General features: G+C 40.6%; 1 protein-coding gene across 5 annotated transcripts in view; it reads left to right on the forward strand.

Moving 5' to 3' along the window:
• FRYL (FRY like transcription coactivator) overlaps positions 1-13,794 on the forward strand; it is a 214,058-nt gene that overhangs the window by 147,934 nt on the left and 52,330 nt on the right. For all 5 annotated transcript variants that reach the window (XM_034671839.1, XM_034671841.1, XM_034671837.1 and 2 more), the window contains 8 exons: positions 2,216-2,475; positions 2,844-2,984; positions 6,249-6,417; positions 8,467-8,551; positions 9,082-9,194; positions 10,152-10,302; positions 10,958-11,061; positions 12,126-12,311. In XM_034671839.1, the coding sequence (XP_034527730.1) occupies positions 2,216-2,475; positions 2,844-2,984; positions 6,249-6,417; positions 8,467-8,551; positions 9,082-9,194; positions 10,152-10,302; positions 10,958-11,061; positions 12,126-12,311 (1,209 nt within the window). The remainder of the gene's footprint in view (positions 1-2,215; positions 2,476-2,843; positions 2,985-6,248; positions 6,418-8,466; positions 8,552-9,081; positions 9,195-10,151; positions 10,303-10,957; positions 11,062-12,125; positions 12,312-13,794) is intronic.

The raw sequence follows: 13,794 nt of genomic DNA on the forward strand, positions 1-13,794 counted from the left end.
GCAGAACATGTCTTTATGTAAGACAATTTTTTCCTTTAGTAAGAACATTTTATACCAATCTATGCCAATTGACTAGTAAGAAATCGATTTCTTACTAATGTGGCCTTTCTGAGGCTTCTCACTTTGCCTTCCCTTCTCCACCCCGGGGAGGGGGGTAGGAGGAAAGGGCTTTACATGCAATTTAAAGATGTTTCTTTGGTAGACACAGAACTTCCTAAATATTCTATTTTGCTACATATTTTATCTTGTGTATTGGTCTGTCTTTAATAATAAAAACCGGCAGGGATAAAGATACAGGTTTCTTTCTGTGAGTAACACCTCTGATCATAGAGAAAGGTCCTGCACTGCCTTGAGCAAAACTACTGCTAGGATTCCACATTGCTTTCTGTTCCCATTTCCTTTCCTTGAGCCAATGACAGTTTCTTCCAGGGGTTTCTAAAACAGCGGGACTATGTGTCAGGCAAGATGTCCTCTCTATCTGCATCTTCCAGGACTCGGATTTAGGACAATTGTTGTTTAAAATCTAGTTTAACTTTCCATTCAATGATACACCATTGCAAGTGTTCCTAGAGTACTTTATCCTTTTTCTGAAGACTTCATTTTCACACAGAACACTTAGGTAGTTTTTCTGCCTCTCACTTGTAGCGAGATGTTATTTTATTTTATTTTTTTTAAAGATTTTATTTATTTATTTGACAGAGACAGCAAGAGAGGGAACACAAGCAGGGGGAGTGGGAGAGGAAGAAGCAGGCTTCCCGCTGAGCAGGGAGCCTGATGCGCGGCTTGATCCCAGGACCGCAGAATCACGACCTGAGCCGAAGGCAGACGCTTAATGACTGAGCCACCCAAGCACCCTGAGAGTTGTTATTTTAGTGTGAGAATTGGAAATGCACCAAAATGGGCATCCGGGAGATGACCGTTTCTTTCATTTGACCTCAAGATTTAGTGACCTTTGCCTTCATGGAGCATCTTTCCAGAGCACCATTTCAGCAGTAGAAATAGTTTCCCATCCCTCATTGACCTGAATAAGGAAAAATCTATTTAAATTCCTCTAACGTTTAGTTCTTAAAGCAGTTTACCTGTTTGGTTTTCACTGGTAGACGGCAATGGTCATGCCCCTTCGCTTTGCGTAACGCCCACAGTCCCGACAGCCCTTTCGGGATCAGTATGGATGGTCATCAGCACAAAGCAGTGGCTTTGTGCCGATCACTGATTCTGCTGCTGGGCTTGTCAGGGCTCCCACACAGAAAGCAGAACAGTCCAGCTGAGTCTCAGAGCTCAAGAAATTGGTGGGGATGGCAGCTGGACATGTGTAGACCATGCCCACGGCTCGGTCACCTTGTCCTTCACTTCTGTCACGGTGTCATTAGGGTCTGGTAATTATAACTTCTTTGCTTAAAATGGTCTATTCTAAACCAAACTATAGCCTGTAAACCTGCTCAGTGCAGTTTTCACTTTTACTGTTTCCAAGGCAAAATGAGCAGCGTGTTTGTTAGGGAAGGTATGGGACAGCTTGTCAATAGAAACTTTGCCCACTTTGAAATTTGAGGGTCCTGCTCCTTCCTTTCTCTGGGACTAATTGTGGTAATCTTTGAATGTTTTCAGCTCCCTGGCTCTTCCCCTCCTTTTCCTCCTTCACACCCACCTCTGACCCATCCCCCACCCCTTGACCTGCCTTGAGTGTCCACATTCACTTTTTCCATGTTCTCAGCCCTAGTGCATCTTCATAATTGGCCTTCAGACTCCATTAGTGTGAGTTTTCTCTCTGTAAAGTTGCTGAAGACTTTCTTACTGCTAAGTCTAATCATCAGCTTTTGGTCTTCAATCTGTTTGCTACTTTGCCAAGCAATTAATGTCAGTCACCTTACATTTCTTTAAATCCTGAGCTCTCTTGATTTCTAGAAATTTAATATTTCCTGGTTTTCTTTCTACTGTGAGCTATTCCCCTCTGTCACTTTTGGTGGATTCTTTTCTTTCATCTCAAATATTCGTGTTCCTAGGGCTCCTTCTCAAGAGACCCTGTCTCCCTGAGGGAGGTTATTGCCTTTGCTGGGACCCCAGCGCCCGCCCCCACACCACCTCTCCCCTGGTCAGGATCTCATCATTCAAGGACTTTCAGAGCTCCAGGGCTTTCCTTTCTTACCAGAGGTAATTACACATCAAAGGAAGTGGAAGTGATACGGTTGTTCCCTCTTTGGCTTGTTTTTTATTCCAGAGATAAGCCAGAGAATTCAGACGGCTCAGCCTGCGGGGAGGCAGGTCATGCTGCACTATCTCCTACCCTGGATGAACAACATCGAGTTGGTGGATCTGAAACCTTTGCCCACAGCGAGGCGACACGATGAAGACGAAGACGATGCCTTAAAAGACCGAGAACTTATGGTGACCAGCAGGCGCTGGTTGCGAGGAGAAGGCTGGGGATCTCCACAAGCCACGGCGATGGTTTTGAACAATCTAATGTACATGACAGCGAAGGTTCGTTGGGTTTGTGTTCACAGCTGCCGCAGGGAGTTATTAAGAGGAGCCAAAAAGGTTAGAAATAGACGAAGAGATCAGATCATCCTGTGATAACCGAACAGATATTGGTTTGAAAAGAACCAAATTCCTTCCCTTAAAACACTTCTCATTAGATATAAAATAAGTTCTTGGAGGAGAAGATAAAATCATATATGATTAGTGATATTTATGTTTAGATTTGTTGAAAGAATTGGTTATTCCTCTAGAGTATGGAAAAGATTAAGGCTGTCTCTAAAAACATGATTTTCTAATATTTCATGGTGTGACAAGTTGGATATTTAATAAGCAGTCGTCACTGACGTATGCGTTGTGTGTCGTGCGTCTAGTATGGGGATGAGCTGGCCTGGTCGGAGGTGGAGAACGTGTGGACCACGCTTGCAGACGGCTGGCCGAAAAACCTGAAAATCATTTTGCACTTTCTGATCAGCATTTGTGGAGTGAATAGTGAACCAAGCCTCTTGCCTTACGTATGTATTCAGGTTTATGTATGTATGTATGTATGTATGTATGTATGTATTTATTTATTTATTTAGTAATAGTTACCTGGTTTCTTGTAGTAGCAGAGTATGGGCAGCAGGAGAGCAGCAGAGGCGAAGCAAGGGCCACATTGAGGACCCCGCCAGGACATAACACGTGCCTTTGTTTGTGGTTTCATTCAACCAGTGTCATCTGGCCTTCATCACAGGCCAGGTGCTCTTCTAAGTTCTGGGCATGTTAGTCCTCTGGGTGATGGAGATTTTATTCTTTGAACCTTCACCTGATTTATTTAATGAATAAATCACTAAGTCAATAAAGTACAGTCTTGATAAGGTCTACAGAGGACAGTTGCAGAGTACTGAGCATGAATAACCGAGGAACCGCAGCTCCCTGGGAGGGTTGGAGATGAGCCTCGAGAGGAACTGATATAGAAGTGAGACCACAAAATTGAGAATGCTTATGCTTTCTGCTAGGCAGGAGCTGGATAGTCGAGCAGGATGGTGCGTGAGAGAACCTAGTGCCTGTAGAATTATGCCGACAGCTTCCAGAAGCCAGGGGAAGCATAGGAAGAGATATGCAATGAAGAATGTCACAGTCTTTACCTTCTGGAGGGGAAAGCAATACTTGCATCTGCTCAAGTGGAGAATAACATGAGACTATGAAACATGAGGGTTCAACTGGATCTACACAGGCACACAAATGCACATACGTGTGCACAGACATCGATGCCAGCCCCATGGTATCATCTCCTGAGTTCCGCAGAAGAATAGCTCTGCAGAATGTTGCTGTATAAGTTCTTACAGGTCCTCCTTTAAACAAACCAGTTAATAGCCTTGCCCGACCTAGCATTGCCCAAGTTACCTTGATTGCTGAAAGCATTGTTCTGAAGGCATGCCACAGGATTGCCACTCACTGAGAAGCTGTTAGAGAAAGGCGGGTGTGATGGGAAGCACAAAGTCCCACCTCACCTCTCTGAGCTCAACTCCTAATGTTCTCCCTCAGGCCCCCTACCCGAGGCCCTGCAGATGCCCTTGCTGCCCTGCTTTGTGGCATTTCCCACCTCGGGGCCTTCACAGTCTTCCTGTCTTTGCCTAAATAGCCACTTTGCTCCCTCCCTTCCCTCCTTCAGGTCTTTCCTCAAACGTCCTTCTCATTGAGACCTTTGCTGGCCATCCTATCGGGGACTGAAGATGCCCTGTCCTGACACATACTCTCTTTTTTCCTTTCCCGGCGTTGTTGATTTTCCCAGCACCTCTCTGCCTCGTTGCTCTTGCTTCAGTCAGTGCGGTAGATTGTGCTCCTCGAGAGCAGGAAGTTTGTCTATTTGGTCCATTGCTGTCTTGCCAGAGCCTGGAATAGTGTGCCTGGCACAGAGAAGGGACCTATTAATTGAATGGATGGATGAATGCACGTGAGTTGGCCTGGAAGGAGAAACAGGCACCAAGAAGCCAAGATGAAATTCAGGGTTCCCATTTGCCAGGAACTTAAAAAAGGAGCTATTTTTAATGACAATCATAATTTCTTAATTTTCATTCTTTTTATTTTATTTTATTATTCTATTATGTTAGTCACCATACAGTATATCCCCGGATTCCGATGCAAAGTTCGATGCTTCATTAGTTGCGTATAACACCCAGTGCACCATGCAATACGTGCCCTCCTTACTACCCATCACCAGCCTATCCCATTCCCCCACCCCCTCTTAATTTTCATTCTTAATCACTTATAGGCCAGGCGTGGTATAAGCACCTCATATACATTGTTCAGTGAATTCTCAGATCTGAGTGTGTGAAGATTTCAGCAGTTTTACAGATGAGTAAAACAGGGCAGAGAGAAGAGTGACTTTAGCTCCGTCGCTTAGTAGAGTGAATTCCTACTTTATGGAGAAGGTGGTGCAGCTGGGGCAGTGCTGGGGCTTGAAGACTTAACAGGATTAGAGTNGGGGGGGGGGGGGGGGGGGGGGGGGGGGGGGTCCCTCTCACCATCAGACAGATGAAAGGCACAGCGGCAGGAAGGCACCTGGCAGGGTCAGCGGTGACTGAATGTGAGAACAGAGAAATAGCAAATAGTTAAAGCAGGTTGGATAGATACAGAGCTGTGTGTAGGTCCATCATCCATGGGTAATCATTATAAGATTTCTGGTATGATATAATAAAGCATGTTTTAAGATTTGCCCAGGGGTGGGCGTCGGTTAAGCGGCCAATTCTTGATTTCAACTCAGGTCATAATCTCAGTGGGGAATCTGCTTGAGATTCTTTCTATCCCACTGGCCTGCCCCCATCTCTCTAAAAATCAATCAATCTTTAAAAAAAAAAGAAAAAGAAAAAAGGAAAAAGATTTGCCCAGGGGTCACTGAAGCAGAGTTGCTTAGTTGTCTTTGTGCGGGTGAGTCACCAGGGCATCTGGTTCTGGCTCTGGGGGGCGGGGGTGGGGCCTGAGAGTCTGTGTTTCTAGCAGCTCCTGGTGGTGATGCCTGTGCTGGCACGATCACATTTTTTGGGTTGCAAGGATTAAGTACAAAGAAAAAAAGAGGTTGATTAGTTAGTAAGCGATCCGTTAATATATATTACTGAGACACAGAATGCGTACTACTGAAATGTTTTTTCTGCTTATTTAACTCATACTATGTACTAGGCATGTTTAAAGTGCTTTATTAAATCTTATTTAATCCTAAGGACTGTATGAAGTATGTGCTATTGTCCCCATTTTGCAGAAGAGAAAAGCAGGAGTAACTGTCCAGTCGCATAGCTTCTAAGTGTCTACACTCCAATCCAGGCTGTGTGGTTTGGGTTCCAGTTTAGTTCTAGTTCCTTGCTTTTAATCACTACTCTGCACCTGCTGGGTTAAATATAGAGTATTACTAGGGGAAGCAGAATAAAAAATCCTTTGTTTGAAGTCTTACAGGAAATTTGGGATGATGTTTTAATTGAAATCTCTCCATTAAAAGACACTGATTTATAAGAAAGCAATTATCTTTTGCTTTTCTAAAAAAAAGACAAAATAGTAAAGAAGTAGATAATGTGGAAACCATTAAACAGTCAAGTCATCCCAATTAAAGATAATGTTGAGAGCCAGAGGGAAGACCATATGTATAAAGCCAATTAATGTCTTATTGCTGATCGATGTTCAACTTTAAGTTGTGCTTAACTCATCTGCCATTTCAAATTGATCTTATCTGATAAAATCCGCTTCAGGACAAATTTATGAAATAAAAATTGTGCTTTTCCTTTTCTGAACAATGTCTTTTGTGACAGGTGAAGAAAGTCATCGTCTATTTAGGTAGAGACAAAACAGTGCAGTTGCTGGAGGAGCTGGTGAGTGAGCTGCAGCTGACCGATCCCGTCAGTTCCGGGGTCACTCACATGGATAACCCCCCGTACTACCGCATCACTTCCAGCTGTAAAATCCCTTCTGTCACCTCAGGTAAGAAGTTACTGAAAACTGGTAACTTTGTCTCAAGAGAGAAGCTTTATATAACTGTTCATCTTAGCAAGCATTTGCTTTAAACAGCATCAAAACACGAAAGCAAACGTGAGTCCTATGTGGTACTTTGTAAATCCTCATAGGAGTAGAGAGGTTTGACAGTGTAAGGTTCTTAGTACAGAGGGAAACATACTTACATATGTGTTTGGAACTGAAATAGAGACTTCTAAATCCTTATACAACAAGCATTTTTTAATAAATATAATTAGTGTGTTAAATATAGAAAAGGCTTACTGACTTACTCTGTAATTTCATATTATAATTATTTGGGCGTATATGATACATAACATCCGGTCATGTGACTGTTATATGTATATACAGATATAATTATTGTAGTATTTTCAATGGAAGAAACTATATCCCTGAAGGAATAATTTCCATTGAAAATCAGTATAATATCAGGACTAGTTTAGATTACATATCCATGAAATTCTTTGTCACTCAGTTTATATTGAATGTTTCTGGCATGTTAATAACATCTGTATAATTGGAAATCTTTTATAATTTATTTTTTGTCATATATTTTCATCTCTTTCATCTCCTTTTATTCTTCTTTCTAAGGGATTTCTAATAACACTTCCATTGAGTTTTTCATATCTGCCAGAATGTCAATTCCAAGGAGTTTATTTTTTAATTAATTTTTTTTAGGAGCCCCTTATTCATGGTTGGGCTGTCTTCTTTTTTTTTTTTTTTTTTTTTTAAAGATTTTATTTATTTAATCGACAGAGATAGAGACAGCCAGCGAGAGAGGGAACACAAGCATGGGGAGTGGGAAAGGAAGAAGCAGGCTCATAGCAGAGGAGCCTGATGTGGGGCTCGATCCCATAACACCAGGATCACGCCCTGAGTCGAAGGCAGACGCTTAACCGCTGTGCCACCCAGGCGCCCCTGGACTATCTTCTATATCTGACTTTCTTCTCCTGGCAGAAGAGCCTGTTTTCTCCATATTGCTCCGTTTTGATTTGTCTTAGTAAAAACTTTCTTCAAAAGCCTGACAATTTTAGATCTGTTTTTTGATAAAGACTGGAATATTGAAAAGTTGATTGGATGTTTTGTAGGGATATATGGAGCTTGTTGATTTTGTCATTTGTTGTGTGATGATTTCATTGATGAAAGTGTCTATAGGTCTCTTCTCTTGGACTAATCCAATTCCCCAGACAAAACTCTACTAGTCATCTACCCAAAGTAGAGGGTGTAGGGCTGTGTGTATGTACAAATACTTAGAGTAAACAAATACATAGAACCCATAGATAGACATGTACACACAACGTAGTCTTCAAGCCTTCTGGTAGTCCCATGGGCTAAGAAGCTTTCAAGGGGATATAATCTCAAACTTTAGTGTGTGTGTTTTCACTCAGTCCCCCTATTCTCAATAAATTTCTTCCTCCTTCAACTGTAAATAATGTGCCCTAAGATTCCTAGGGGTGCCTGGCTGGCTCAGTTGGAAGAACATGCAACTCTTGATCTTGGGGTCACAAGTTCAAGGCCCATGTTGGGTATAGAAATTACTTAAATGAGTAAACTTGAAAAGAGAAAAGATTTCTGAAAGTAGAGACAGCCACCCAGATACAAGGGGGAGGGGCACAGATCTTGGGGGCCAACTCTCTCTAAAATAGATTTTCAACCGAGCCTGCCATTTTAGTAACACTTTCAGCCCCTACTCGCAGAGGTACTTAGTGGTGCTAATTCCTGAGTCTTTTGGAGGTTCATCAATACAGATGTGGAAGCTTCTTGGTTCCCCCCCACTATCAGCTTAGGATTCAGCCTTCTCAAAGCTGAATTACTTCTTGTCTGTTTGTTTTCAAGCATCTAAAATTTGGTGCTGTTGTCTCCTTTCCCTCTTGGTCATTATGAGTACATTCCTTTTTAAAAATCACCTTGCTCTTTTATTTTAGTGGAGTTTTAACATCTGTAATTTTGAAATCTTTTGTTCTTACTGAGTTATCCCAGGCTTTAAGTTCACAGAGATTGTTTTAATTTTGACCGCAGGAAGTACTTCCAGTAGCAATACAATGGTAGCTCCCACAGACGGCAATCCTGATAATAAGCCCATAAAAGAGAATATTGAAGAGAGGTAAGTACTTCTCTGTTCTTCACTAGCCTTTCAGTTTGACAGATACTATTACCATCAGAATAAATGACCAGTTCTGCATTGCAGCATGTATTTCATTGAATGTGTATTTCAAAATTCTAGTGAAGAAATATATTTCCATTTTGGAAATTTTCCACATTAACTGTTTCGTCATCAGAATGCTGACATGCTGGATTCTTTTATGTGCTCTGATGGATGAAGAGATTATGTTCAGTCCCTGTTTGTGTCGTTTACATTTTTAGACTTTCCTAAATGTGTTCGCTCTGCCTGTTGTTTATAAGCTAGGTTTCACCAGAACATTATTACCACAACAATTTAAGAAAAGTCTTCGGGTAGAAATTGACTTAAAAGCTTAAGTTTTTGAACTATAAGGTGGAAATTAAGATATATCCTAGGAAGCTTTTGTTAATATTTTATGTACTGTGTTCTTTTTTAAACGTAGAAAGTGAAACCGAAAGTACAAATGCCACTTTGCCATGAACTGTGACTAACTACCACGATCCTTCCCGTAGCTATGTGCACCTAGACGTCTACGGTGGACTAAGCAGTCACTTAAATCGTCAGCATCACAGACTAGAGTCTCGATACAGTAGCAGCTCTGGAGGATCTTATGAAGAAGAAAAAAGTAATAAATTCCACATGTTTTTTTATAACTAAAATGGCGAGGTGTATTGTTGATTATAGTGACGTCAGTGAATCTATTTTTCTGATAACTTGTTGTTAAGAAGAGTATTTAACTGCCACTGGTGGTGTTCCAACATAATCTGAAATGTCCTGATTTTAAGAAGCAGCATGAATGGGGGAAATTTGTTTTCAAAGCACAGGTTCCCTATAGATAAATCAAAAGGAACGTAAGAATTGGTTCTTGAGAAGCATCATAGACACTGGCTACAACCTGCTTTTTTTAACAGGTTTGCTCTTTTTCTGTGGATTCACATTTTCCTGAAAAGTTCTCCCTTGCAATTGCAAAGTGAATGTCTATCCAAGTCTCACTCTAACACTGAGGTAGAGTGGAATAGAAGCACCAGCCTTCAGACTGGGAAGGGACCCTGAAGATGATACGGTCCAATCTCCTCACTTTGCACATGATGGAACTGAGGTCCAGAGAGGTTAAGTGACTTACCCATGTCACACAGAATTCACATTTCCTGATGTCATTTTTTACTGCACCCTGCAGCCCCTCTGCGGTAGAGCAGATTTCCTTTTAAGATGGGTTTGTGTTGGCCCTATCTCAGGAAATTTAGAATGGAGTAACTAACCAGAAGGCCCTTGTTACAAGGCAGCTTCACCTATGATGTGGTTTCATGGCTTGGACATCGATTTCGGAATCTAATGGAGTGCGAATGTAGTTTTGCTTTAATATAAACGATGGAACCTGAATTGATAGCTCTTTCGCCCTCTGATTTGCTTGACTTGATAATATTTGTACCCAGGTCTTCCTAGCAAACCTATGTCAAAAGAGTGGGAAGTTATTTTTTTTTTATCACTTTCCAATGCTATAAATAGTTGGTGTCTTACTAGAGTTTGCTTATGTCGGCAGAAAATAGATGGTGTAGAAAATGAGATCATTTTATTTTGATAGGTGATTCAATGCCACTTTATTCTAATTGGCGACTGAAAGTGATGGAGCATAATCAAGGAGAGCCACTACCCTTCCCACCAGCTGGAGGCTGCTGGTCACCACTGGTGGATTACTTGCCTGAAACGTCATCACCTGGATTACCTCTTCACAGGTGGACTACAGTGTCATTCCTATTTCATATGAGCCAAATTGCTGCTTAACACTTTCAGCTTTCTGTATGCTATCTGACAACATGGAATAAAAGCAATTTCTTTCTTTTGATACTGCAACAAATGAGATCCATGTGTTGAGAGTTCAAGAAATCTACAAACTCAGAATTCTGTTTACAATTAATATTATTAAATCTCCTTCTGCTGCTGCTTTTCTGGGTGTCTGGCATAGTTACTTGACCTTTCTGGGACCCAGTTACTACATCTGAAAAATATTGTATGGTACTAGGCACTATTATTTTGAATTCTGTTAAACTGAATTCTACTTAGCAAAATCACAATAGAAAAGTTACGCATTCTTTCAAAATTTGTTAATGTACCAAACACATACTGAACACCTACTATGTGGCAAGCAGTGTGCTAGGTGTCAGGGTCGAAGATGAAGAAATTATGACCCTTGACTTTGGGGAGCCCTTAGCAGGTAATGTTTTTTCTAAAACTATCAATGGTTTCTTCAGCTATATTTCTTTTCTTCTTTTTTTCTTGAGAAGTTGTATTTTTCCATAAAATACAATATTAAAGTCTTCAAGTAACTGGCATAAGGTTTTCTCCAGGTTTACTCTGATAGAACATTAATAGCACTCTCATTCGTCACAGGTGTAACATAGCCGTGATCCTTTTGACTGATCTGATCATTGATCACAGTGTGAAGGTGGAATGGGGAAGCTACCTCCATCTTCTTCTTCATGCAATTTTTATAGGTAATAAACATTGCTTCTAACTCAATGTCACATTATATTTCTGTGATAATTTAAAGACAGTCTGTTTTTCATTGTTTCCATTATCGTTTTTTTGTATATCATTCCCATGATGCTTTTTACAGTGATTCTCATGGGCCAGTAGGGAGTTAGTCCTCACCTGTCTCTTAACCACAGACAGGTCTTCGTCCTCGTTCCCATTCCTGTCCTGCAGCCCGTCCACTGCTCACAAATACACTTAGCCTCTAGCAGGAAAAATTCAGTAGCTGTAGCAAGAGTAAAGTTAATTTACCTCTGAAACTGGAAACTTTCCGTGTAAATGAAAATTAAAATGGGTTCTAAGTGTTTCATGAAAGAATGGGATTTTGGACAGTCTGATTATCACAGCTGAAACTCCACTGGGCCCTCGGTAACAGACATGTGGGATTCATTACATGAGCAGCACTTTTCATGCTCATAGAATTGACTTTCTGAAGCAGGTCCAGGTAGTCATCATCTCCGAAGTTTTCCTGATCTGCACACTTACTATATATGTATTCGTTTCTTCTACTGACTTTCCGTCATACACTAGCACAAAATATGCTTGCCTTTATGAAATTCATTTACATTAAGTGTTACGTAACGGAGTAATATTTTTTTTTCTTTCTAAGAGAGGGAAACAAGGGGGGTGGGGAGGGGCAGAGGGAGAGAGAGAGCATCCCAAACAGGCTCCATGCCCCACACAGAGCCTGATGTGGGACTCAGTCTCACAACCCTGAGACCATGACCTGAGCCAAAATTAAGAGTCGGACGTTCAACCGACTGAGCCACCCAGGCGCCCCGAGTAATGATCTCTTATAAATTACTGAATTTTAGACAGAAAACACATTGAAAACTTGTCTTGAATCTCCCTGCTACTCTAAGACAATAGGCTATTGTAAAAGGGTATAAGAATTCCAGGCCAATAAATATTTTCGTGTAGTATATATCTTCTACAAAATATTTTCTGTAATCTCTGTTTATGTGTTAGGAACCAAGAGTGCTCACTATTTCTCTTTACTGATGATATTTTCTACTGTCCTTTCTAGGGTTTGACCACTGCCACCCTGAGGTGTACGAGCATTGTAAACGCCTGCTTCTGCACTTACTAATAGTAATGGGATCCAACAGTAACATCCGCACTGTTGCTTCTGTCCTTCTCAGGAACAAGGAGTTTAATGAGCCCAGGGTGCTTACAGTCAAACAGATTGCACACTTAGATTACACTTTCACAGGTATTTGCTCCAAATGCCCAATTTGATTGATAGTGGAATCGTGCTTCATTAATTTGAAATCTGCAGTGGAGAAAGTCAACTAAATAAAAGTTGAAATACTTTTTTTTTAAATGTCGTTTCATTAGTTTAAGTGCCATTTACATTATTTATTAACTAGTAAAAGAAGGAATTAAGCTTGGAGGGTTTGAGTCTGTATTGCCTTTTAAGGGCCTTTGGTCATAAAAATATGAAGTTCTCAATTCTCAACATTAGAAGTTGAAGATCATGAAAGCGCTTAGCTGATTGAGCAGTTATGAAAAAGATGTTGAACTTGTGTTGGATTCCTGTACTCTCAAGATCTGAAAAATGGACAAAGACATTTAAAGTTTTTTATTCACTTGATTAGATTTACTGTATGTATGTATTTGTTTTAAAGAGATTTATTTATTTGAGAGAGAGAGAGCACGCATGTGAGCAGGAGCAGGGGCAGAGAGAGAATATCAAGCACGCTCCACACTGAGCACAGAGCCCAGTGTGGGGCTCGATCTCACGACACCGAGATCGTGACTTGAGCCGAAACCAAGAGTCAGATGCTTAATTGACTGAGCCACTCGGGTGCCCCTATATTTACTGTATTTAAAATGTTATGCATTTTTAAGTCTAGTAAGTTCCAAATTATACATTTTGAAGTAATGAGGTCCAAATTATTGACTTTAATATAAAAGTTAATTCATTGTTGGTATGAATTTTTTTACTTTGCAAGTTATATTTTTTTCATTCCTGGTAGTCCTGACTTATACGTTTGTCTGTGTCATCAGGTCAGTAATAGATGATCTAGAAAATAATTGTTTTTAAAAAATGACATAAAATTACATTTTTACTAGTCATTTAATGTCAGATACAGGGTTAAGTCTGCTTAGTTAAAAACCCGTTTTGTTGTTGTTGTTGTTTTGGGGTGTTTTTTTTTTTTTAAAGATTTTATTTATTTGACAGAGACAGCGAGAGAGGGAACACAAGCAAGGGGAGTGTGAGAGGGAGAAGCAGGCCTCCCTCCTGCCGAGCTGGGAGCCCGATGCAGGGCTGGATCCCAGGACCCTAGGATCATGACCTGAGCAGAAGGCAGACCCTTAACGGCTGAGCCACCCAGGCACCCCTAAAAACCTGTTGTTTACTTAGAACTGTGTAGTTAGTAAGAAAACAATTAGGAAATATTTCACCTTTTAAAATGTGATTAAAAGATCAATTAGAATAAAATTTATGCCTTTTTTATGTTAAAGCATATTTATTTAAAATTCTGTCGTTTGTTTTTGTTGTTTAAGGCTCCTTTTGCTATTTTGTGAAGCTAGGCATTAGTAATAACCGGTAAGAGAATTTAATAATTGACATAAATATTACAAAGACTTGAAAATTATCTTTCTTCAAGTAAAATGAAGCGGAAAGTATAGAACCCTTTCCATAAGAAAAATCAGTTCACGTTGTGGAAACACTGGACTCCACACCTGTT

Source organism: Ailuropoda melanoleuca, chromosome 11 (genome assembly GCF_002007445.2).
Source record: "Ailuropoda melanoleuca isolate Jingjing chromosome 11, ASM200744v2, whole genome shotgun sequence".
NCBI classification, from domain to species: Eukaryota; Metazoa; Chordata; class Mammalia; order Carnivora; family Ursidae; genus Ailuropoda; species Ailuropoda melanoleuca.